Raw genomic sequence first — 26,848 nt, 5'->3', positions numbered from 1 at the left:
CTGGAGTTTGAAAGAAGTTGGAAAGCAGAGATTACAACATGGTAGAACAAAACCCCATGTAATTCTACCAGGGAAATTATAACTGGGAATCAAAACTCTAGAACCAATCTATAGCTTATTTTCAGTCAGTTTAGAGCATTTTCTACTCAGCTGCACAAATTAGGAAACTCAAGGAGTATAAATATTATTAAATTAAATTATCAGAAGCTATGCATAGCACATTTCTGAAGAAACAGATCTGTAACAACACAAACTGAAGAGAACATGTGGATAAATTGATCACAGCTAAAATATTAGTTTCAGCTCCAGGACCCTTAGTTATGCAGGAAAATTTGGAGGGGAGAGGGAGGCCTGGGGGAAAGTCATCAATTTCTGGGTGAGGAAGGAAAGGAAAAAGAGGAATGAGGAAAATGTGTGAGAAACAGCCCTACAGACACCAAGGTAGGAGAAGGAGGAGAGGGGGACTTCAAGCCCAAGAGCAGAGATTCCCCTGCAGGCCATGGTGAGGCCATCCACCTGCTCCATGGTGGACCCCACACTGGAGCAGGTGGACATGTCCTCAAGGAAGCTGCAACCCACGAGGAGCCCACTCCAAAGCAGGTTCCTGACAGGAACTGTGGTCCATGAGGGACCCACTTGGAGCAGTCTGTTCCTGAAGGACTGCACCCTGTGGAAAAGAGCCACGTTGGAGCAGTTCTTGAAGAACTGTAGCCCATGTGAAGAACCCACATTGGAGCAGAGGAGACTACAATCAAATGTCCTCTTGGTGTGTGGCTGGTAGAGGTAAGAGTTTTCTTTCTCTTTTGTACAGCTCCCAATGTCCTATCCAAGAAACAAAGTTACCAATAGAATTTCCAAAATGAGCAAAAACACCTGTGTTATTTTGTATTTTGGCATTTGCTACAGGGTGAATGTTACATGTGTAATGTTTCATGACTGTACAATTTCATTCTAACAAATATAATGACTAAAGTGATAAAGACAAAAGGATTAATCTGTTTATATAAATCTGTGCATTTTCATACAGAATTTGTAAAGACTTTTAAACATAATTAGGAGTTCAGGAATTCTTAAAGAATATCCACCAGTGTCAAAGTTCTTAGAGGTCTTACATTTAATGCTTATAGTGTTGCTTTTGTGTGAGATAGAGATACTTTTATCTCATTGGATATTACTACAGTTTTGGTATTACTGAAATAATTTTGCATCTGTGATAAGGATACTATTGTAAGAAGAGGAACATTTATAGAGTACTATGTCAATTCAATTTTTTTTTTTTCCAAGTGATATAACCCTGAGGGTTTTAACACTACATATCAGCTACCTATGAGCTATAATAGAGAACCTTAGATGATCAGCTTGCAGTAAGGTGAAGATTACCGCATGCTATTAATCCATTTGCCTTTGGCATAAATGTCACAACTTGATTTATACAAGCAGAAATATACAGAAAGTAAAAAAATCTTACTGCTGATAGCATTATTTATGCTATCGCAACATGTAGAAATTTTAATAACACAACTTATGTCCATACATAGATGGGAGTTACTTTCACCATGGATCTGAGCTCAAACCTGTCATTCAGTTATGCAGTCCAAAGAAATATTATCTACTGAATTTCAGAAGCTGTCAGTAAGGAACGGTGCAAACAGTTTTGACATTTCCCAGTGCAAAGCAATAAGATTCCTGGATTTTGCTTTAGGTTAAGTTGCACATGTCCCTAACTACCACGAATGATGGACACAGACTGGTCCATCAGCATTGTCATGCTAAACTGCCATAACTTGACTGTGTTTGAAACCTGAGAACTGGTATTATACTAATAGGAAGATAGTGTATGGGTAGATGCACACAGGGAGATGGTACCGTGAAAATGTGATAGAAAAATACGGGTTTTTTAACAGCATACTAAGGACATTAATCAGTAACTTAGAACTTACCACTTACTTTCATCCTGGTTTTTCCAAAAGTCTAAATGCCTATTTTCTCCTAATTTAAAAGGGTATTCAAACTGCCTTTCAGGTCAGGAAAACTACTGGCAGGTTTTAATAGCATAAAAACCATTTTTTTCGCCAGCATTACACTGCCGGTTGTGCCATTTCCAACAAGTTACCACAGCACCTAGAAAATGTAACATTTCTGAAATCTCTGAAGAATCAGTGAACACTACCAAATGACTCCAGTCTATAATGTGTGGCTGTATTACTTAATGTATCATCAGATGCAGGATCTCTATTTCACCAGGCAAGTAACAGCTATTTGAAAGTTATTAAACCATTAACAGATAATACAACTGATACTTAGGCAGAAGCTCATGAAATTATGTTTTGTGCAGTGGAAATAATGAATGAATATTCAAGTCCAAGCAACACTGGTATCGTAGGAAATGTTGGTCCATATAAAGTTGCCGAGTAATTTCAGCCTTCATTAGTGTAACAGAAGAAATATCATCACTGATGACTAAATGGAAAATGCTAATATTGGAGGAAAAACAAATGCCAGTTCCAAACTTTTATGGCTTTATTTCAGCCAGTAAATGCAGCACCACAACCCACAGAAAGCACCAAAAAAAACCTACTTGGTACCTAGGTAGTACATAAGCAAGTAGATTCAGTGGGAGATAATTTTTAAGTTTGAAATATAAATTAGGTAAAAACAGGACTATCCATTTACAGAATAGATAAAAGCTTTGTATTTCATTTAAGTTTAGGTCTCATGTTAAACAACGGATAAAATTAGTGATGTTTCTAAATAAATCTCTTCCTTTCCCCAGGTTGTTTAAGCTTTTAAAAGAGAAAATGTATTAAATTTTACATTTTCTTGGGGGCTTTTTGTCATCTTTAAAGAATCAACAACTTTGTCTCTACCTATGTCTGTCCCAGTGGAAAGTGACCTTAAAGTTTTGCTGAAAGGAAAAACTTGCAGAAATGAGAGAATTATAAGCCAGTGTAATAGTAATACAGTCATCCACACAACAGGAATATAGTATGGATGTGTGTATGTAAAGCCATGTGGTCTCCTCTGGCTAACAGAGCATTCAATTTCTCTCCCAGAAGAGAAAGAAATCTGAAAGGTGCTCTGGCCCATGTGACTGAGATTTAGTATTGAGTTGTCCATATAACGACCAACCAAGCCTACATTGAGGAAGAGGCTATGGTACCTCAAAATAATTTCTGGCTTCAGTTTTGGCTTCATTTACACATCACTGAAGATGTTACCTAAAGGACTGTATGAAACTCATATGAGTGATTGGGCTACTTAAGGACTTTGAAATATCCACATTGGTTTGTAGCTTTTCCTACTATAATGCTTCCTCAGCTCACCCAGGAAAGCTGCTTTTTATTTCTAACTGAATACAATGATATGCCCCAAAATCAATCTTCCTACTAAAATACTGTCACCTCCCACAACTGTACACTCTACTTTTAGCTCCTTCTAGTTGACAGAAGAGTTTGTCCCAACTCCATATTAGTGTAACTGAACATGCCATAGAGAAGATTAAGATACCCCAAGACATATGCAGATTTCTATGGATCAGACGACCGGTGCAGGCATCCTATTCAATGCTCATATGTGCTCAATGTTTTGCATATGTCACAGAATATAAATCTATATATTCTCAACAGCACTAATTACCTAACACTTAAGGCCACCTTCCTGCTTTCTAGTCACTCTGAAGTCCATTTATTTACCTTCTCCTTCCAGTCACAAGGTTCTTACTTTTCTATTTCATAGCCTGAACACGTAAAGCCCACCAGGATTCATTTTAGGGTTAAAAACCAAATTAAAAAAAAAAAAAAACAAAACAACCAAACTATGCTTGATTGATTTGTTTGCAGAGTGTCTCAATTGCATTATCAAATGCAATTGCAGCTGGCTACATAAATGGTTCTAGTCTGCATGCATGTGCTAATAATACAACGGCAAAAATATTCTATAATAGTGTAAGGAGAAGCAATTCAGAGAACATTTAGATGAAATAGATTATAACGCTTTTGTTCAATAAGGTAAGGAGGCTTGTTCCTTACATTTTTCCAACTAAGTTCCTGAGACTAATTTACAAAGACTGGGATTCGTACAGCTCAAAAAAGGAAAGAAATCTCCTGGAATCAATTAAAATACCCTAGATACTTCTGTTCTCTGTTTTTAGGTGATTCACTTCAAATAAAGAGCTAATCCTTCATGAGCAAGAATGTAGCAGAACTCTCACTACTATTGCAAAACAAAGGCTACACAATTTGCTGACACTTTGACACTTCTTTTTGTTCAGTGACAGTAGCATAATACAGGGAGTAAAAAAAAAAAATCAGATTCTTTTTATTGACATTTGTAATAGCTGAAGTGGAGTTAACTGGCTTGGAAAAAAAAACAAAACAAAAAACAAAACCAAACAAAAAACAAACAAACAAAACAAAACAAACAAACAGACAAAAAAACAAACAAAAAACCCACCAGAATTTACTTTTCCAAGGAAAAGACAAAACAAACCCCAAATCTTTTACCTTTGTCTACTGCCTGGTCATGAAAGCTATGATAAACTCCAAAAACTCACAATAGTTATGATTTGCATGCCAATATAAAGTTAATTAAAACGTGGAAAATAATGTATTTGTTGGTCTCAGCTCTGCTATATTTAGAAACAATGTAATAGGAAATTTCATGGGAACACCCAACTACCTAGATAATCTTCATTATAAAGTTAACAATCAGGTTTGTTGTTTTTTTGTTTTTTGGTTTTTTTAACTTGTGGCTACAAGAACAATAGTGTAAGGTATTTCAAAGACACTTAGTGAATCTGTATCAAATATATATAAAATACAGAATCATTATATGTATGTTAAATCCAACACCCAGGCTGCAAATGATCTTTTTTTTAGTTAACCAGTGAGCAGGAACCAGTTAACATGTGAGGTGTTATCAAAACTGCACTAACCTCTTTCATTCATTTTACATGTTGAGATGATAAATTCTTCACAGTAAAGATTGTCTCTTTGGACACATGCTGCATACAGTGGAGCTACTATCTCATATCAAGTACCATCTGTTATTGTAATCTGTATTCCAAAACAGGGCTTGAAATGGTAATTACAAACAACCTTGGTCAGCTTTCATATTTCTGCTAGAATTAGATACTAGAAAAGTAAAGCATGAAACTCTGTCCTCACACTTTCACACTTCTGCAGCATGCACAGTATGCACAGACATCAATGACATTTTTGTATCTGAGAATCAAGGTATGTTCGTCTTCAGAGATGTTTATAGATATGTGTATGCATGTGCAAAATCCATTTTATAAGTGATTACAGCAAATCAAATCCAATCACTAGCCTTCCTTCTGTTCTTAAAAAAAAACAAAAAAAAACCCAAACAACAAACCAACAAAAAAACAACTCTTCTCCTGCCCACTCTTTTTACTGGGAGAAGGGCCAGGCCTGCTGGGTGCACAGAGGTGTGCAGGAACACGCCATTTCCAATCACAGCCAAAAGGGGCACAGCCAGGTTGGCAGATCTGTGAAAGGATTTGCAGTGCTGGGGAATCAAGGACTAGAAGCACAGAGGCAGAGCACATACACCAAGCACGGAGTTTTGGCTTGACACTGCAACAGCAGATGAAGCTCTGTCTTGGACTAAACCTCCATTTCTGTTTCCAAAACTCTAAGGGTGAGACAAACACCTTCTGTCACACATAGTCATTCATTTACTCCGGCTTACCCACTCCTATGTACGTAGGAGATATAAAGCCATAAAAGGATTACAGAGGTCATCTAATGTGACCTACTACAAAACTTTTCATTTAAACTTTCAAGAGAGCTCAGAGGAAGTGGAAAGACTCCTTTTTTCAATTCTCAGTGAAATAGGGACCACACAGTGTGTGGTATATTTTTCCAAAGACTAACTGATAAAAGGGGAGAGGAAAAGACTTCTTTGCTTCTGGTTTGAACTCCCTTGGCTTAAACTTTCAAATACATACTTCTGATGTACTGAAAATCCTTTATGAAAGCTATATTTTCCTAAGAGATAATTATGGACTTCTTACTCATTAACATTATCGTCCTTAAGCCTAGGTGGTTATTTCTTTGATCTATGACTTTGGTGCATGTTTTCCATTATACTGGACATAATAATTTCAAAATTCAGAATAATCTGTGTCCTTGTTAAAGAATCAGGAAAGAAAACATTTTGAGTCCATGTAGGCTAAGAATCATCTCACATTCAGCCTTCTTCCTTATCTGTACAAAGTATGCTTACTTTTTAGCAGAACAAGAATAACATGACTGAGGAACTGCACACTAAAAGCAATAGAAGGATAATTAAATATAAGAACAATACTTTCTGTGCTTTTTAATCATGATCTTTTTAATATTATAGTTAGAACAGTTCTTCTATCTTCTGCAGAAAAAAACCTGTCACCTAAAAATGTACAGTCTATACCAAAAAATGCTTTAAAACTGGTAGAACATTCAAAAGATGAATCCTCTGAATGTAGATGATATTTTTCGAATGTATGCAAGTATGTCTAGTGATTGAACATCACTTCAAAAGTTATCACATATTGATAATTTTAATTTAAGACTATGCTACACTCCTCACCCTCCTTTTTCTTCAATTTACCTTTTCCTGTGTGAAAAACATTGCTGTATTATTCAACAATTATTCAGTGACTCAATCACTGCCAGTTTTGTTCCCTATTCACCTAACTTGGTAGGAAAGCACAAGCCAAGACTTTGGCACCCTGAAGCTGGAGGACCACAAGGCAAATGCAGCAGTGTATCTTATAGCTAAATAACATATAGAGCATTACAGAACATTTATTCAACATTCAACAAAAACTCTCCCATGAGCAATACACATAGAGTTATTTCATTGGCAAGAACAAAAGGAAACCATATGAGCATATTCTTTTTATCATTCACACACAGTATGTCAGCACCCTAGTAGAAACTGAATACAGGTTTTAAATTGGTTGTCAATATTATTCAGTTGAATCACAGTTAAAAAAAAATGCTGCAGTAACATGTTTAGATAGTTTAACCATTGGCAGTTTGAATTAAGAATGTAATACTGTCCTATTGGATAAATTTCAGGTTTCAACTGGACCAATATTTTTTAGCTTATTTCTGCAACTTGCTTTCATTTTCAATTTCTGATATAACACAGTTATTTTAGGAACATTCCAAACACAAGTGAAAAGCTACATTTGTAAGCTTTGAACTAAGTGCAGTCTGTGGGTCAGAAAACTGACCTTTGACTTGAAATATATAAGGAGAAAAACTCTTGTTATAATACAAAACTATTAGAAAAAATCCTATATAAATACTGTTATGTTCCTCCAAAATGGAAATCACAGAGCAGGAAAATGGTAGACAGAGCCTCACATAAACTGCCTCAGTTCCAGGAAAGGTAATAAGAGTCTCTGACCAGATGTTTTCCTTCAGAACACTGATAATGGAAGTACATGATTCCTTAATATAAAGCAATTCCCTATAACCTGAGTGACTTACTATGTATCTGATTTCCTCATTGGCATGACTGCTGTATAGGTTTATCAACTGTTTTTTTTTAAGCAAGAGCTATGAATACACAAACATCTGCAAGAAGACTGTCTATTTCACTATTTGATTATCTGGAGTAAAAATTTTGAATTAGCCAGCCAGAAATACGGTATCTCATACTTCGTAACCAGTGCAAATTTAAGTTGTTTGTGTAAGGAAATTAAGAAGAAAATACTTGTTCAAACACTAAAATAAAATATTTTTTTTAAAAAGGGAAAAATAAAAAAGAGTTTTATAGAAACAGCTTGTCATCTAAATGGCTAGGAATGACATCACACTGTTCCCTTTTGCTTTCACCATTCACTGTTCCTTCAGTAACTGACTTTCATTGTCATATGTAATCCTACACTACTCAATTTACTTTGTAAGTAAACATGAAAATAGGAAAAAAAAGGGTGAAAATGGGCCTAATTTGGAGTTATAGACTACTTGATCTGTGTGAGGAAAAAGATAAGAAAAGAGAAAAAATAGGAAGAAAAATCAGAAGTGGGAAATAAAGAGGTACAAAGTATTCAGATTTTTTTATTTCAGATTTCTTTAAGCTCCATTGCATTTTGAAAAATACTGGACAGAGTCCAAATATAATCAAGAAGGACTATGCACAGCCATTAAGATCAAGATGAAATTTAAACCCTTACTATGAAATCCTATGCTTGAAAATTTAGGCCTAGTAAGGGGAATTAGCTTTGAGCAGTTTAAATGTTTTGTTTTGTTTTTTTCTTTCAATTTAAAATTTAGAATCTCCACGTCCCTCTTATTACCTTGGAAAGAAGCAATTCCTTCCAGTTCCAGAGGAATCTAGAATTAATGTATCTCTAAATTAATTTTCTGCTTATGAAAAGAAGATTAGCCAGACAACACATATTTAGATATTTTAGATATTAAGGCTGATTTACCTTATCACCTTCAGAGAAAGTTATTCCATCAATGGCCCTTTTCCAAGTAATCTCTGGGATAGGTTCTCCTTCAGCTTCGCAGATGAGGGTGGCTTTCCCATTCTCAAACGTGGTTTCATTTTTAAGTTGTATTATTTGAGGCTGTACTGTTAAAAATACAAGTTATATTACTCATCCTGCACAAAGAATGTCATGTCAAAATCTTTTAATCCACTCTTTTTTCTTTTTTAAAAGCACAGTAATGTTTTTTTACATAGGATTAATGTTTTTACATAACCAACCACAAGAGCAATCAACCTTTTTGACTTCAAGCTGCACTTCAACCAGTTCTGTATGTCTGATGACCTGGAGTCCCAGGTCAGCATGGCTGACACCCAGGCTGACTGCTCTCTTGCTGGGGTAGTATGGGATGGGCCCTGCCGGACAAGGCCCCTGCCCTGGTGGTTGAGTTCATGTCTTTGCTTTTGGCTTGCTGTCCCTTAGGGATCACCTAGACCTCGCTGCTCTCTGGTACTTCAGGAACGAAGCAGAGATTCAATGTTTCCACCTCCACCTGTGCAGTAACAATGCCATGCACCAGCGCAGGTTGGGGGCCACCTGGCTGGAAAGCAGCTCTGCAGACAAAACCTGGTGGGTCCTAGTGAACAAGAAGATGACCATGAGCCACCAACATGCCCCGAGTAGAGAAGGCTCTGGGGGATCTTAGCCATGTGTATAAATATCTGACAGAGGCGAGGACAGAAAGAGACAGAATTTTCTCAGTGGTGTCCAGTGACAGGAAAAGGGGCAATGGGCAGAGGGTAAAACACAGGAAATTCCATTTAAGATGACAAAAAACCTTTGTTACTGAGAGGTTGACTAAATGGAGTATCCACCCTTGAAGATATTCAAAATCTGACCAGACATAGTCCTGAAACCCCAGCTCTGAGCAGGGGGTTGGTTGTAGATGGCCTCCAGAGGTGCCTTCCTGCCTCAGGCATTCTTTGATTCTATGATAATCTGTGTTTGTATTCAAATACAGATTATTTGGAAAAGATACAGTTATTAATATTATTGCACTTTCATCTTCTGAAATACATTCCTTACACCAGTTACTGAATTTAACATAATCTCCTGATGACAAACATATTGTACTGGCATTAACACTACGAAGAACTGATGTGTCCTCTGATACAAAGGTATTCATCCTGACTTACTGAGTAAATAGGTGGTAAAATACAATTTAAAATTTCCAGACATTGTTTGCATTCTTCAAATCATTCAATTTTATAGCCACAAGTATATAGTAATTACAAATCTCAAACTATACTGTACTCTGTCAAGTTATTTACATATACAATACAATTTTTGGTTACACATTAACATGTTTATTTAGAGGGCTCATTTGTACAACATCACACAAGAGCTCAATTGCAAAGACTGTTACTCTCTTCCATGGCATTCAAGTATCTTCATAAAAAAATATTTTGATCCTATATACTCATTCATAAATTACCATTAATAAGTTTCTCTGGAGCTATCCACTTTACACGCTGAATGAAACACTCATCCCACTGGAAAACCTAGCATGTACTCATGTCATAAGAATATGATTCAATACGTTTACAACAAAACCCAGTGAATTAAGTTTACATGAGTAAATTTTATTTTGGGAGCTCTTAACATTGACTTTGTAAACAATAAGGACATTTGTTGAAAATAATGTATTTCCAATGTAGTGTTCCTCAGTTTTTCTTTTAAGGAAGCACTACTGTAATATATTCTATATAAGCTATGATGAGTGGCATTGTGTGCGGAAAGAAAATACCATGAGTGATCAGGCCCTCTTGAAATGTCAACTGGATTGAGCTTTATTGGATGCAGTAGAACGCAGCAAGCAAAAGCATTATGGAGAGACTCAATTTTGCTGAGAAAGCTGAAACTTTCTTCAATAATATCACAAGAGATGTCATTTGAAAGAACTACAAAAAATTTGAGATAAAACATAACCATGTGAAATGTCAAAATACCTTCAGTTATTATTCTCACTTTCAGGATCATCCAAGTGTCTATGAGACACTCTATTTTGAGTAATTCAGATAATATTTTCCTATAGCCATATCTCCTGACTACAACATAATCTGTTCTTTCCTTTCTTTCCTTTGATCATCACTGGAAACAAAGAGCAAGATTTGGCAGGTATATCATTCATTAAAAAAAATCCCCCAAATTAAAACCATCATGCATATTATGTCAGGAAACAGCAAAATTTGGAATTACATTATTTCTATCAGAACGAGAGGATTTCCCCATCTGGACATGCTGAAAAATATAATCTTCTCAACTTTATGCATGTTTTAAAACATTTAACTAATAATCTTTAATTTTTAATCTTGGACTTATCTTCTAAATTTCTTTAAGATCTTCCTCCAACAGATCACAAGACAAAAAGTTTTAGCTTGACATTTTAGACCTGAGCAGTTGACATTTAAAGGAATAAGCACTGATTAATCATCAAATATATGTAACTGACAGTTATTACTAGGAAGAACAGAGTTCAAATGAGGGATATTATCTAATTTTTCATTTTCATAGGTTGCAAGTCACAACTTGCTATTGATTACCAGTTTTTATACTGTTTGACTATTTTTTAATGACATTCTGGACATCGGAATTTTTTATTTTTTTAATTTTTTTTTTTTTTTTTTTACACGTAAACAGCAATATTTATTTCAGACTGCCAAGACTAGTTGTAGAGCATTTCATAGCAAGGTTTTCATAGCAGGAGGGCTGCGGGGGTAGTTTCTGTGACAAGCTTCTAGAAGCTTCCCCCATGGCTGACAGCATCAATTCCAGCTGGCTATGAGAAGGACTTGCCACAGGCCAAAGCTGAGCCTATCAGTGATAGTGGGAGTGCCTTTGGGACAGCATGTTTAAGAAGGGGAAAAAAACTGCTGTGCAACAGCAGTCGAAGAGAGAGGAGTGAGGATATGTGAGAGAAAGAACTCTGCAGACACCAAGGTCAGTGAAGAAGGATGGGGAGAAGGTGCTTCAGGTACTGGAGCAGAGATTCCTCTGCAACCCATGTTGCAGACACCGGTGAGGAAGAAGGCTGTCCCTCTGCAGCCCATGGAAGACCCCATGCTGGAGCAGGTGGATGTACCCAAAGGAAGCTGTGATCCCATGGGAAGCCTATGCTGGAGCAGGCTCCTGGCAGGAGCTGTGGTTCCATGGAGAGAGGAGCCCATGCAGAAGCAGGTTTGCTGGCAGGACTTGCGATCCTGTGGAGGACCCACACTAGAGAAGTCTGCTCCTGAAAGACTCCACCCTGTAGAAGGGACCCGCACTGGAGCAGTTCTTGAAGAACTGCAGACGGTAGGAAGGACTCATGTTGGAGAAATTTGTGAAGGACTGTCCCCCATGGGGGGAATCCATGCTGGAGAAGGGGAATAGTGTGAGGAATCGTCCCCCTCAGGAGGAATAAGCAGCAGAGATGTGTGATGAACTGACTGCAACCCGCATTCCACATCCTCCTACACTGCTAGAAGGAGGAGGAGGTAGAGAAAATCAGGAGTGAAGCTGAACCCATAAAGATGGGAGGGGTGTGGGGAAGGTGTTTTAAGATTTGGGTTTTATTTTCTCATTATCCTGCGCTGATTTTCATTGGTACTAAATTAAACTAATTTCCCCAAGTTGAGTCTAGTTTGCCCATGATGGTAATTGCTCAGTGATCTCCCTGTTCTTATCTTGACCTACAAGACTTTAATAAGATTTTCTCTCTCCTGCCCAGCTGAGGAGAGGAGTGATAGAGTGGCTTTGATTGGCACTTGATACCTAGCCAGGGTCAACCCACCACACAAGTATTCACTGAAATATCAAAACAGTTTTCCCCCTCCCTTCCCCTTCCCTCAGTTCCTTAACTGTTCCTTCTAAATTGGCAAAGTCAGTCTGAAACTAAACTGGCATTTGCTTGTCTGGCTCCAGGAAATATGAAACAAATGAAAATATAGTGTCTTGGAATGTCAAACCAGGAACCTTCCAGGTCTCTGCTGTTTTCTTCAGTCAAAAATATCAAAATATTGATATTATAATGTACTTAAAAATTGTAAACCGAATGACCCGACTGAAAGAAGGCTTGAATATAGAAGGGAGTTATGTTTATGATTCATTAAAAACATTTTATTTGGAAGGAAAACGACCTGCTCATTAATAGGCATGCATTTTTGAAATATTAACAGATAAATAAATAAAGAGATAACCAAAATAAAGAGATGCCAAATAAAGATATAACATTTGCTGGTTGGAAAGTTTGCTCTCTGAGCAGAGAAGGTTGGTGTTAAGTTCTCAAACACTTGCTCAATATACAGTTTCTTTCAGATTCCTTCCTTGGTCTCTTCTGGATTTGTCTCAGACAAGGGCAATACCTTTTTCACAGAAAGTTTAAGCTCATTGCTGTGTATCTTGCAGTCTCCCCCAAAAGCTTAAGAACAACATTGATGGCAATCTGAGGTTCTAGATTTGTTACTGGTTGCTTACAAAATGGTACACAATTTATTGAATTCACAGAGTTTGACCCTTATCTTTGACAAAAGAAGTTCTTCAGACTTGGGAAGCAGCAAATATATAAAGCTTGAGATATTCCTGATTATATCTCATGAAAAGAACTGGTTTAAACAGCTTGTTATTAAGACAAAGCTGGATTTACTGGTGAGAGGCTTAGTATATGTCTGTATCACTGCCTGATAGGATCTATTGATCAATGTGACACAAGGAATCATATTCTTATGCTATCTTCCTGCACAGACACACTGGTATCACGTGGCAAAATTGCAACTGTGTCTTCCTGGAAACCGCTAGTTCAGTTTGAATTTAATTAACAAGCAAGGGTCCAACAAGGAAATATCTAAGAAACTGATTCCTGCCAGAATAAGGATTCGTGCACACAGCAATATGAAGTGTTGACTTGATTTAGCACATGATACACCTAAGTCTTCGTCCATGTTAAAATGATATAACTACTTCACACTCAAAGGGATTTGAGACTCATCTTCTGAGAGAACTGGCATCGCTGCCTTCATAGATTGCATCATTTTAATGATAAAAAGTAGAGGTTTTCCAAACAGTTAAAGAGGTAAAAGGGAAGAAGTAATATAGAAAATGCATGAACTTTCGACACTACCATCTTTAACCGATGAATTGCACTTCGTGAAGCTGCAGTTGGTACCCTTGATAATATCTGGAATGAACAGATAGTTTCACACGCAGATCCATGGGATTCTCTTTCTAGATATATCAGTGATTTTAAATAAGGAGTTTCCATAAATGTTTTGAATAGCATCTTAAAAAAACAAACCGAACCAACCAACCAAAAACCAAAGTACCAAACCACAAAAAAACACCAAACCAAAACAACAAATAAACCAAACACAAACAAAACAAACAAAAACCAAACCACCACAGAAAAATAACCAAAGCATGATTTAGTTATTAATCTCAAAGGAAAATCAACTAGGTGTGCTCCAGGCACTACAAATAGAAAAGGAATGCACAGTCATTTAGCCTGAAAATAACGGAAAAAATTTAGGTAGCATCTCACCTCAATTTCATTATAGATTCACTGCAGCCTCTTTGGTTTCATGATGCATGGCTTTTGAGGGCCTAGATTAACCTAGATCTTTTGAATTTTAACATTTGGCACACATCTGAGGGGGATAAGACAGGAGAATTCTCTTACATGAAATTCTTTCATGAAATCAATTGTCAGAAACTACTGAAACACCAAAGAAATATTTTTTATAAGCTCAGACTACACTCTTGTTGATCATGTAGGTAAACCAGCCCTAGGGAATTTTGAATTAACATATGCTAGAACTCCTTCCCATTTTTTTAGCAATTCTGATTAAAGAAAAAATGCTTCTCTTTCTAAAAATATAAATTTATAGACACAGAAATTTCTCTTTTTATGGCATATGTACAGAAGAGAGAAAACTTGTTGATACATAAACAATTGAGATTTTCATAGAATGGCTGAACCAAGCACTTGAGTGATTAAGGAGTGGAATTGAGCAACTAAAGAACAAACAAAATGAAGATACAAAAACCACCTTCAGACTATAAGCACTATTCTTATAAAACATGAATATGCCTTTAATTAAAGCTAATTTCGTTTCCTTTAGCTTGGCTGGAGTTTTTATTATTAGAAAGCAGATGAACACCACTGCGATCAGTCTGGAGAAGTAATGATGAAGAAATAGATGCTTAGCTCAGAAAATGAGGTGGTGTAGGAAGGTTTTAAGGGGTTCAATTTTCTTGACTCCTTTTAAATCGCTGCTTGTTTTTATGTTATTTTGGAAATTTTTGTTGGGCTGCACACAGCTGTAAAATTTATTTCACAATTCAAGACGCTTATTCACATGTATCTAAACATACACATATATGCATAGGGCTAATTGCGTCACAAAATAAATATAAGAAAACAATGAAACTGAACAATATGAATAAAAGAGGTACAAAAAGTTACCAAGCAGAGACAAATACTGAAAATATATTTTAAAAATTCAGGGAAAAACACAGCCTCAAGCCATTCAGAAGGACTAAACATAAATGAATTAATAACAAAAAGCTTAGCACAAGTCCTAAGGATTAATATGGATGAGATCTTTTAAATAGTAAAAGATAATGACACAGAGAGAACCATAACAGATAACAGAATGACAGAGATTACCAAATCATGATCAGTAAGAAATCACTCGAGGGAAATGGTTTTATTTACTCTTCTAAGTCTTAATTGGTAGAACAGACAAAATGCACTAATAAAGACGGAGAATCGGGTAGAGCAGGGTGTGTGCATATAGCTTTCCATACATGTGTTAGGGTTCCGGAAAAACTGTCAGAGTAAGAATTTGGTATGAGGACAAAATAGCTTTTTTAACACTGATACTGGAAAACAAAAACATGTTGAACAAAAAAACCTAGGTCATGGATGGAAATGAAATATATGAAGGTGTTAGATGGCACCAAGATGAGCATGTCCATTCAAAAGTCCAGAATACTAGAAATTTTAAATGCTGAATGTTACAATGTTACTGTTATTTTTATTACATTACTTTATTACAAGTTTCAACTCTGCCAGAATCTTGTTGCAGTAGAAACAACAGTCATTGCCCCAAGGAGTTTGCACTATAAATTAAAATTAAAGGTAGCAGGTAGGCAAGACAAGCAAGGTAATGGGGTGGGAAAGAATAATGTAGTTTAACAGGTCATTTTAACACAAACTGGCTGTTTGTGTACTATTTCGCTATGATAGTCAGTCATCTGCCTTGCCATTTTCAGGTTGCAGTTTTCTGAATTAAGAGGATGAAAATTATAAGAAGTTGTTGGCTCTTTATATGACTGAGAGTTTAACCTGTGTGAAAGAAACAAAAGAAAAAGTAAAGCCCTTTGTAGGAGAAAATAGGACTCCGCTCCACATTTACAGAGTTCAAGTAGAGGTGAACTTTTTAAAGGCAGTATTAGCCTAAAATCACACTAGTTTTAGAGATTACAAAGAAGGTAAGAGGTTTCATTCATGACACTATTCCCTAAGGTCAAACTAACAGCACACAGACTATCATAATCTAATTTAAATATATCCAATAGGAAAGCACACAGGAAAAATAATTCTAAATATACATCCTCACTGATGTGCTCTAAATTAGCTATAACTGCTCAGGAGAAAGACCTTGGAGACACTGCAGACAGTTCTATGGAAACACCGGTTCAGTACTCAGGGAGAGACAGAGAGCATGTGAGGGACAGCACCAAGATCCAAGCAGAAACGGCCCTGTGCTGCTGCACAGGTGGGTTGCGCCCCCTGACATGAATCCTGCCCACCATTTAGACCCCACCTGGAGTACTGCATTCAGCTCTTGAGCCCTCAGTACAGGAAAAACATGAAACTGTTGAAGAAAGTCTGGAGGAGAGCAACAAAGATGATCAGAGGGCTGGGACAACTCTCCTATGAGGACAGGCTAAGAGTTGGGGTTGTTCAGCCTGGAGGAAGAGAAGGCTCCAAGAAGATCTTATTGCTTAATTACTTTAAGAGACCTATAAGAAAGATGGGGACAGATTTTTTAGCAGGGCCTGTTGCAATAGGACAAGAGGTAATGGTTTTAAACTCAAGGAGGGGATATTCATGCTAGAAATGAGGAAGAAATTTTTTACAATGAGGGAGGTGAAACACTGGCACAGGTTGCCCAGTGAGGAGATAGATGCCCCATTCCTGGTGACAATCAAGGCCAAGTTGGATGGGGCTCTGAGCAACCTGATCTAGTTGCAGATGTCCCTGTTCATTGCAGGGCAGTTGGATTAGATGACCTTTGAAGGTCCCTTCCAACCTAAACAATTCCATGACTCTGTGATTCTAGCCTTCCCATTTCACAAACAGGGGATTGTAACTGCAGTGGTACAGGAATGCATGGTTCAGAGATTCACTATGGTTTCCACAGTAGGAGAAACTAAATAGACAGGAAACTTGCAGCTTAGAAGATAAATGAACTAGTGAGATAGAAAGCTACGTTTGATGTAAAGAGCATATGGAATTATTCTTCACTTTTTATCTTAAAATGAGAATTATGAGCCAAAGCTATGAAAAGGCTCCAAATTTAAACATAAGAAATAATTTTTAATGCAGGAAATGAATATTTAAGGAATTCAGCACTTTAGGATGTCATAGAAGCAAAAAGTATGTTTAGGTTCAAAATGGATTAAACAAGCTCATAGCATCAATTACATTATTTGGATTTAACTTTCTCGAGAGTCCCCAGAATAGTGGTTTATAAAACACTGAAGAACCTATACAGGTTTCTCCCTTTCCCTATTCTTTGCACTAAAATGTTCTTAAAATTACTTAGGTAACATGCAAAATTCCTTTCTGAAACTTCCCTAAACTTAAATTAAAATTATCAAGTTATTTCTATTACTTTTTTTTTTCCCCCTTCAATTTTGGAAATATGATTGAATAAAATGTTTTGGTTTCTCCACAAAATTCTTCAAGATGTTCTAGCTCTTGAGGCTGGGATTAAATTTAATATGGTATTTCACCTTCTATCCTTTGAAAAGTTATAGAGTAACTTTCAAGTACCTCAGAAAAACAAAGTAGTCCAATGGTTAGGCAACCCATCTGGAGTAAGGAGCACTGGAGACAGCACAGCATGGAGGGCTATGAAGAGTTTCCCAAACAGAAAAGGCAGTGGAAGACACACAGATACAGATATCCTATTCACTTCAGGCTTCAGCCTCAGGCTCCCAGATCCCAAAGCACAGCATTTTCCACTCCAACAGTTTAGCTCTTCCAGTGCAAGTTACCATATTAGCCTCTCCTAATAAAACTGTTTCACTTAGTATAAATTAGTATTAGTTTTAAGCGGGACTTAGAATTTATTTTCCCATGGTTTTAAGTATGTGCTTTAGCTGTTCAAATAAAAATGTTTTTTCTACTACAAGCTATAGTTAATGTAAAAAAAACCCAATACTTTTTTTTTTTTTTTGTAAATTTTTAATAACTAAGCTACAGCATTGATCCTGCACAATGATTGTGAGGAAAGTTCTCTGTGTTCTCACAGATGCCTGCTCTCACTAGGTCATAGCTACACAAAACTTCAAAGAAATGATCAGTTCTGTGTAAAGGACAGAATCACAAACACAGATTGGGTGATAGAGCATAAAAACAGAAATAAGTTTTCATGTTATTATTTTTATCCTTTGAAACTCAGATCAGACAATATTTTTGTGACTACATCTGCAATAAAAACCAAGGGAAACAAATTAAAAATCAGGAACACCGCTGTATGGTGTCTTCTTGTTATAAAACAACAACAACAACACAACAACAACAAACCACAAAAAAAAACCCAAACAAAACCAAAATCCCTACCCTGCTTAGTTGTTCAAATAACCTGTTTTTTCTGCTTTCAGAATTTCCCCTTTTTTCTCTCCTCTTGTTTTTCTTGAAAGCAGCCAACTTTTAAAGGAAAGCCCGAGCGAATTAACAATTTAACACACTATTGTACTGTATCTGGATAGTAGAAAAGCAAATGCCAAAGATAGTCTTTACAAAATTAAAGTCAGATGTAAAGGCTAAAGTAGCCAACAGGGGGGGAAGAGCTGTGAAATTATACAGAGAGAAGTTTGCTGCATCAGTAGATGCCTTGCAGCAATACAGTTACACTGAAAATTGTGAATTATTAACTCAGTCCTCTACTGTTTATATTTAAAAAGGAAAGATGGAACACACTATACAGTACTTACCAAAAACTTGAAGGAATGTCTGTTTTTTATCATTTCCTGCTTTGTTTTTAGCATTACAGATATAAGGACCTGCATCAATATTTCTTATATCTCTTATTGTTAGTTCTGTATTGCTTCCTCTTAGCATATATTTTTCATTTTCTTCAATAAGTTTACCATTCCTGAAAAAATAAAATGTATGTATAAGTCAACCAGTAGGTTCCAAAGACTGAAAAAATGTGTTATGGGTGCATCAATATGTTGAAAATAATCTCTGAGGCAAGAGGTTGCTATTATGCTAGCCTCAAAAATACATTAACTCATGCAGCATAAACTGGCAGTATGTGTAGAAGGGAGATGATTTTAGCACAACTAAAACTGTTCTACAGGATCACAGTGTTTTTTTCATAAGAATACGAACAATCTGTACATGAACAAAGCATTCTGAACTGCATTTCACAATTTTATTTCCAGGTTCTAGAATATATGCATATTTAAAATACTATAATATCTTTATTCTTAGATGTTCAATATTGACTTAATGTCACAAAAATGCATGTGAATAGAAGTCATTAACAGATGGCTTACACTCAAGGAAGGACAGAAGGAAATCAGTCCTACATACTTGTATGTGGGAAACATTTAAAAGTATATTTTCAAAGTGTAACTTTTGTTGCAGTTCACATTAGAAACAATGCAGTGGTTTCCAAAAAAAAAAAAAAATATTTTCAATGGCTTCAGAGCCTATTGGCACATTAAAAAGCCTTCTGAATTATTGACTCTCAGTTGTTGTTGGCTAGCCACAACTTAGTAAGCAGTCATGTCTCCAGATGTTAGAATGAGTTCTGACCAGATGGCACAGAAATAATAAAACATGTGAACGATTCTGAGGGCTGATCAGGGCTTGATCGGTCCATTTGAGCACCTTGGCATACACACAGTTATTCAAAACAGCTTCTTTTTTCAAAGTGCAAGTATAGCTTCTTTTTTAATTTATTATTCTCATTTTGCCTTGTTTGCAGAAGGCTTTGTTTGATCTTATTTCTACTGAATCAACAGTCCTTTCTCATAAGCACCGACATTAAACTTACCTGATTTTCATAAGCACTGATTATCCTGCTGACAATGTCAACTTCTTGAAAACAAACTATTTGCAAAATGAAACTAATATGCATAACTGAAATATTCTAGTCTAGTCTAGTCTAGTCTAGTCTAGTCTAGTCTATTCTATTCTATATGGCTAGTTTAGGACATTTAATTTTACTTCAGGATTTGAGCAACAAGGATTTTTACTTTCTTTCTGCTCAGATAATCCTGATATCTACATATACTTCATATTTTCTAAAATAATATTTCCCCTAAAAAGTGAAAAAACTGCTTCTATCTTGGGAACATTATATACATTAATAGAATTCCACTGGTGTCTATAAGGCTTGCATTTTAGTAACATTTTTGTTAATAGCTCTAGTCCACTTCAAGATATTATTGTGATACTTTTTTATTTGTTTTCCAAAGCAAATGATAGAAATTGTTTTGCAGAAGAGGAAAGGCCTAATTTTCAACATAGGTGGTTTCACAAAAAAATCGAGTTATTTATCTTAAGAGTCAAAAGTCTATACTTCAGGTCAGAAGAAGTTTCCAAGTAACTGTTATCAAAAACATCATCTATATCCATGACAATTTCTAAGCAGAAATGACATTATGAGCATTTTCCTGGACCTTCTAGTGAACAAGGGAGATTCAGATTGATGCCAATAACTGGGAACAGAAAAACATGAATAAAACATTAACAGCAAATAATTCTAAGCCCTGCAGTAAAGACAAAGGGATCGACCCAGCTGAACTTTACTAGTTTAAACTATCACCACAGATGTAAATAATCATCACATTTTCAGTAGGACTATTCACATGAGTAAAGATTTCCAGTTCATGACCTGTACATTTGGATCTTTATTTTTCTGTCCCAGCTAATTTAATTCTATTAGTGTTTTGATTCTCTGCTGATTATACTCTATACTAAGTAATAACAGCTTCAATAGAGATATCAGTTAAGTGGTGAAAGAATTAGATTCAGTCCATGAAATATAAACAAAGTATATATGCGTATTAAATAGAGAAGCAACTAAATCTTGCTGACCTTTCTTCTTGACTAGGTATTTCAAACTGAAAAACTGGTAAGCGAACTAAAGCATTTTTTGAGAAAGAGTGACACATTAGTTCAGATGCCTCCATTTTAATTTGACAAAATCTTAAACATTTTCAGCACATGGAAATGAATAGTGTCAACATAAATAATAAGCTTTGCCACTTTATACACTGTCCTAGAGAGTTTAAAGCTTGAATCTTCTGTCTCACCCAACATCTTTTTTACAGTCAACACAGAGGGACATATGTGCCACCTCAATAGTACCGTCATTTGATTTTAAGAATATAGCCATGTTTCATGCCCTACCTGAAGGTGACCTGTTAAGTCAGTTCATTGGAAACCAAAAAGGAAACAAGACAAAAGAGAATAAAGATAATTTCTTTTTTATCTTACTCAAATATAAGTGGATTGTTAGGAAGGTAAGACTACACAACGATGGAAACAAATTATACAGGCCTTGCAAAAGAACTGGTCTCAGAGCATATTTTAAAAGGCAATAAAGACATGAGAACACATAACTGTTTATAAAACAGGTTCTTAATCTTGATGAACCATCTCAATATATAAGGATGTACTTTCTATGCAGCATAACAAAAATTTTCCAGCATAGTGGAAGAGAAATCATTCCAACCCTTTTTATCAGAGCTTTTCCACAGCTCTCCAGAAGGCTAAATACACTTTTGAATGTTTTACAAGGAAACGCTATTCTTTGTTATATTAGTTTGTCTCTCTCTAGACTTTTTTTCCTTAGGGTAGTTCTGTATTCATAAAATAAGTCACTTTATTACATGTGCCCGTTTTACAAATGGTTAACCTGAGGAAAATTAAATAAAATGACTGAACTCACAGAGACAAATGGTACAGCTGGGAATAAAACTGAATACATGATTCCCATAACTTGCTGTAATCAAAGGTTAGAATCCTTCCAAAATCAGCATTAACACTTAATCAAATTCAAAATGTAATTACACTTGTTTATTAAAAAAGAAACACTTACATAAACCTGAGATTAATATCAACTTGAACTTGAACATCAAAAAATACACTAAATAGCAGGAAATTAGGAATATGACACCTTGGCCATTAATTCAAATAAACAGATTCTAATTCTCAATGGATGATGTGCAAATTACTATTAAATAAATCAGTTCTGATAGACTTTACTATCACTAACAATGCTTTCTACCTTTTTTACAAAATCAAGAAGGATTATTTTGATCTAGTTTTCTTACACACAGCCTATTTCCTCAAGAAAAAATAAAATAAAAAAAAAAACACAACTAAAATATTCTAGAAAATGAAAGTCCTTTATCTTGACATATCTGCAAAGTAAGTCCAAGGGCAAGGACAACAGCTCAGTTGGCATTGGTTTATGAAATGCAGGTCCTGATTGACCAACCTGATCTCCTTCTATGACAATGTGACCTGCTTAGTGGATGAGGAAAAGGCTGTGGATTTTGTGTACTTAGACTTCAGTAAAGCCTTTGACACCATTTCCCATAGCATTCTCCTGGAGAGGCTGGCAGCTTACAGCCTAGATAGGCATACTCTTTGCTGGGCAAAGAACTGGATGGATGGCCACGCCCAAAGACTTGTGGTGAACCAAGTCAAATCCAGTCGGCCATGGTGGTCATGAGTTGTGTTCCTCAGGGCTCAGTATTGGGGCCAGTTCTATTTAATACGTTTATCAATTATCTGGATGAGGGGGTTGAGTGCACCCTCAGCCAGTTTGCAGATGACACCAAGTTGGATGGGAGGGTTGATCTGCTGGAGGGTAGTAAGGCCATAAAGAGGGATCTGGACTGGCTGGCTGGATGAGTTGAGGCCAATTGTATGAGGTTCAACAAGGCCAAGTGCTGGGTCCTGCACTTGGGTCACAACAACCCCAGGCAACACTACAGGCTCGGGGAGGAGTGGCTGGAAAGCTGCCTGGCAGAGAAGGACCTGGGGGGGATGATCAGCAGCTGGCTGAACATGAGCCAGCAGTGTGGCCAAAAAGGCCACCAGCATCCTGTCTTGTATCAGGAACAGCGTGGCCAGCAGGACTAGGGAAGTGATCATTCCCCTGTACTCAATGCTAGTGAGCCCATGACTCGAATCCTGTATTCAGTTTTGGGCCTCTCACTACAAGAAGGACATTGAAGTGCTGGAGGCTGTTCAGAGTAGAGGAATAAAGCTGATGAGGGGTCCAGAGAACAAATCTAATGAGAAGCAGTTGAGGGAACTGGGGCTGTTTAGCCTGAAGAAGAGGAAGCTACTTCTCCTAAGTGGCAAGTGATAGGATGAGAGGAAATATTGTGCTAGGGAAGATTCAGATTGGATTTTAGGAAAAATTTATTCACAGAAAGGTCTGTGAAGGACTGGAACAGGCTTTTCAGGGAAGTGGTTGAGCAACCATCCCTGGAAGAGTTTAAAAGATGTGTAGATGAGATTCTTAGGGACATGGTTTAGTGCCTGAGTTAGGTTAATGGTTGAACTCAATGATCTTAAGGGTCTCTTCCAAGCAAAATAATTGTATGATTATATGACAAAATATCAGCAGATTGTGAATCCTTTTCATTGGCTACCAATATGTGAGTGAAAAGGGACCTGAATGATTCAGGACAGAGATTATAGTAATTTGATGCAGAAATTTAGTACTGGAATACAATTTAGAATCAAGTTTGCTTCCTCCAGAAAAAATAATTTCGCTCCTTTCATCTTTCTTCCCTGTTTGCATATCAACGATAATATACTGTCATAAGGATGAGGGGCCTTTTCCACTTACCGCTTTACAACCCTTCATTGTCAGCAAATTAGATATCAAGAATATTTTCTACTGCCAAGAATGCATAGCTCAATAGCACAAAATAAAACATAATTAAAAAAAAGAAAAAGCAAAAACAATAAAAAAAAACAGGAAAGGGAGGCACATAAGCCAATATTTCTCACTATGAGAGGAATTCCTATATCTGAAATAGGAACAGAACAGAAGCTTCCTAATTTAGGATCCAGTATATGGTACACAAGCCTGTGAAGCTTTTGTAAAATCTCTAAAAAGATTTTTCATGAATGATTTAAAAAAATCAGTTGCTTCAGGGGTGGCAAACCGATAGAAAATCTTTCAGTAGGCTCTGATTGGTAGACAGACATTTCTCTTTGAGCCACTTAGCCTGTGGATGTATTGTAATAGTTATAAAATATTGAAAAAACCCACAACTGTAAACAGAGATATCCACAAATTGTGGAAATTTATGTGTTCTTTCTTAACAATATAAAACATTAATGTTGGTTGTCTCATATCAAGGCTATTTAGGATACCAGATTCCAGGCAACTCTCAAGAATTTTGGCCAGATAAGACATCTATTGTAAACAAATACTTCAAAGACATTAATAATCAGAATATTAAACCTTAGTTTGAATTCAGTATCAATTCTTTAATTTGGGCTCTGCATATTTTGTTTTTCCTTCTCTTCACTAAATTTTGAACTCTAGGGCACATTAAGGAATTAACTTTGCATTCTATTTATTTACAACTCCTGAGATTCAAATTGCATGAGAGAGAAATTTAAATCCACATTTGACTTACGGCATGTTAATATAAAGGTGCCAGTCAAAGGAATCTAACATTTAAAGTAAATCTAATATTCTTCAAATATTTCAAATGAGATTAAGAATTGATGGCAATACCTTCTACGTCCATTTAAAAAATGCAGTGACCTTTAATTCACCTGAAATAATATATGTAGATGAAAAATATTCAGGTCTAAAATAGAAATGTGCACTGGTATGAGGAGTCTGAGATACCTTATATCCCAGGACTCATGCACAACTTTTGTAAAAATTTACATATCTACACACTGTATATTCTTTCAATTCTAACAATGTTATATGCTAAGTGTTCCCAAAAGACATGGCTATACTATGTTCATGTCATTGGTATAATCAAAAAACACACATGAACTTCAAAAGCAGTTTCATTTTTAAAACATATTACCATTTTAAAATGACATAAAATACACTTGAAAATTATTCTGTGAAACATTTCCATATCCTAGGGGTGTCTGAAGTCATACCACTTTCTGAATCTCATTGAAATTGAATCTCATTGAGTTAGGGTTAGAAACTGTTTTTACAAATGGAGAAAATGTTATTTTTGTTATTAGTACTGCTGATCTATATTGGATACTTATTTTTACGTAAGTGCATATGTTTTTACCTAATACATTTATGTGCAAAAATTGTGAGATTTTTTGTTTTTATTGTTTTTGAGATACAGACTCATTGCTTCAGCTTTGCTTCCCCTCAGATATGAAGAAATCATGTCAATATGGTACATTAGTTACTTTTTACATTTATCTCACCTGCTGGTAACCTGAGGGCAATTGAATCTGTGTGAGTTCATTCACTTATTAATGCTGAAACTAGCTTCAGAATTTAGAACACAAATGGACAGCAAATGCTCTTATAATTCAATAAAGAACTCAAGGTTGCACAGATTAATGGACTGTGATAGAAAATCATGACACATTAGAACAATGTGATTTGATGTGAAGACCTCAGCTGAACTTACCTATACCAACTGATTTCAGGTGGAGGTGATCCAGCAGCTCTGCAGAATAAAGTTACGGCCTCTCCTCGATCTGCAGTGGCATTAAAGGATTTCTGTGGCAGAGTAATTACAGGAGGAACTGAAAAATAAGACATTAAGCCCTATTAATGAAAAAACAAAAATGAGAAATAAATGACTATCTGTTTCCAGAGAAACTGAAAGCACAGGATAGGATCCTTGTTAATTGGAATTATGGTTACACTTAAGGATCAAGACTCAATAGGAATCACTGTTATTAGTATTTCTTTACTTTTCCTAAACACACGATTTTTAGTATTATCAAGACTTTTATTTATTTTTTACTAGAATAAATTTTTAGAAGTCTTTTTCAGTAGTTCTTCAGTTTTCTCTACAGAACATTTTAAAGTGACTAAACTTACACCCTGAGTGTATAAGACATGATTGAGTTGAGATTGGCACTAATTTAACTATCTCAAATGAAAATGTATCTGTATTCTCTTTTATCTTTCTTTCAATAATAAAAGTGACATACAACTATATACTGATGTCGGAGAGTGTTTTTAAAACAGTTGTTAGTATGTAGTAGTCGTGATTATGCATATTTAATTCTTTTTACTTAATTCCTGGACAGGAGTATAGCCAGCTTCAAAAGGTGAAACATGATAGTACCCAATGGATACAATCTATTTTTGGAAATTGTGTGTTCTGACAGTGACAAATTTTGTCTGCTCTTGATGAGATTTAATTATTCCTAAAATTGTAACAATTCACAGAGATCCTCAAAAAAAAAAAAAAAAAAAAAAAAGGCAACAATAATTAAAACAGAACAACTTAGAGGTTGATATTCAATATTTCTGTTCATATGGTAATTTTTAGACAGCTGTGCTAAGCCTGTTTCCATTAACTGTCAAGCAAATAAACAAATAAAAATAATCTCAGCAGATTGAAAGAAGATATGTGGAAATGAAGGAATGTCGGGGAAAGCAAGAGGTAAAAGAAGAAAAAATCAGAGCTTCACAAAATATAGGTCTCCGCTAGCAAGAACATCCTATCATCAGAGCGAATCAGAGTTTGTTTTTTTTTTTAACTTTCACTAGAGATAAGAAGGAGAAACAGGTAACCCCAAGGAACCTGTCTTTAGCTTCCCATTGCACTTCCACAGATAAGTAAGATAAATAAAGGTAAGTACCTTTCACACTTTTTAAGGGGGTGCTTCACAGATCACTTCTTTCCCATCTGAAATTGCATGGGTCATTACTCAGCATAAAAACCCCTTATGTTGTGCAACATCTTCCATGAAAAAATGTAACTCAGAAAACACTATACACATTTTAGACATATTGTAGTGCATTCTAATATCTAGAACTGAAAATACACTCAGTAACATGAGAGGATGAAACAATTCTTTGTGAGCAGTAGCTCACAACTAAACTACAGGAATATTACTCTATTCAG

At 35.9% G+C, this 26,848-nt stretch overlaps 1 protein-coding gene across 3 annotated transcripts in view; it reads right to left on the bottom strand.

The window, feature by feature from the left end:
• NCAM2 (neural cell adhesion molecule 2) overlaps positions 1–26,848 on the bottom strand; it is a 295,266-nt gene that overhangs the window by 104,229 nt on the left and 164,189 nt on the right. For all 3 annotated transcript variants that reach the window (XR_011739702.1, XM_065843953.2, XM_071810071.1), the window contains exons 6-8: positions 25,394–25,511; positions 18,716–18,876; positions 8,450–8,595 (exon numbers count right to left, since the gene is read on the bottom strand). Coding sequence is in view for 2 of the 3 variants with exons in the window: in XM_065843953.2 (XP_065700025.1) it covers positions 8,450–8,595; positions 18,716–18,876; positions 25,394–25,511 (425 nt within the window). In the remaining variant the exon portion in view is untranslated. The remainder of the gene's footprint in view (positions 1–8,449; positions 8,596–18,715; positions 18,877–25,393; positions 25,512–26,848) is intronic.

Source organism: Patagioenas fasciata, chromosome 1 (genome assembly GCF_037038585.1).
Source record: "Patagioenas fasciata isolate bPatFas1 chromosome 1, bPatFas1.hap1, whole genome shotgun sequence".
Lineage (NCBI taxonomy): Eukaryota > Metazoa > Chordata > Aves > Columbiformes > Columbidae > Patagioenas > Patagioenas fasciata.
This window is presented reverse-complemented; position numbering and strand designations above follow the sequence as displayed.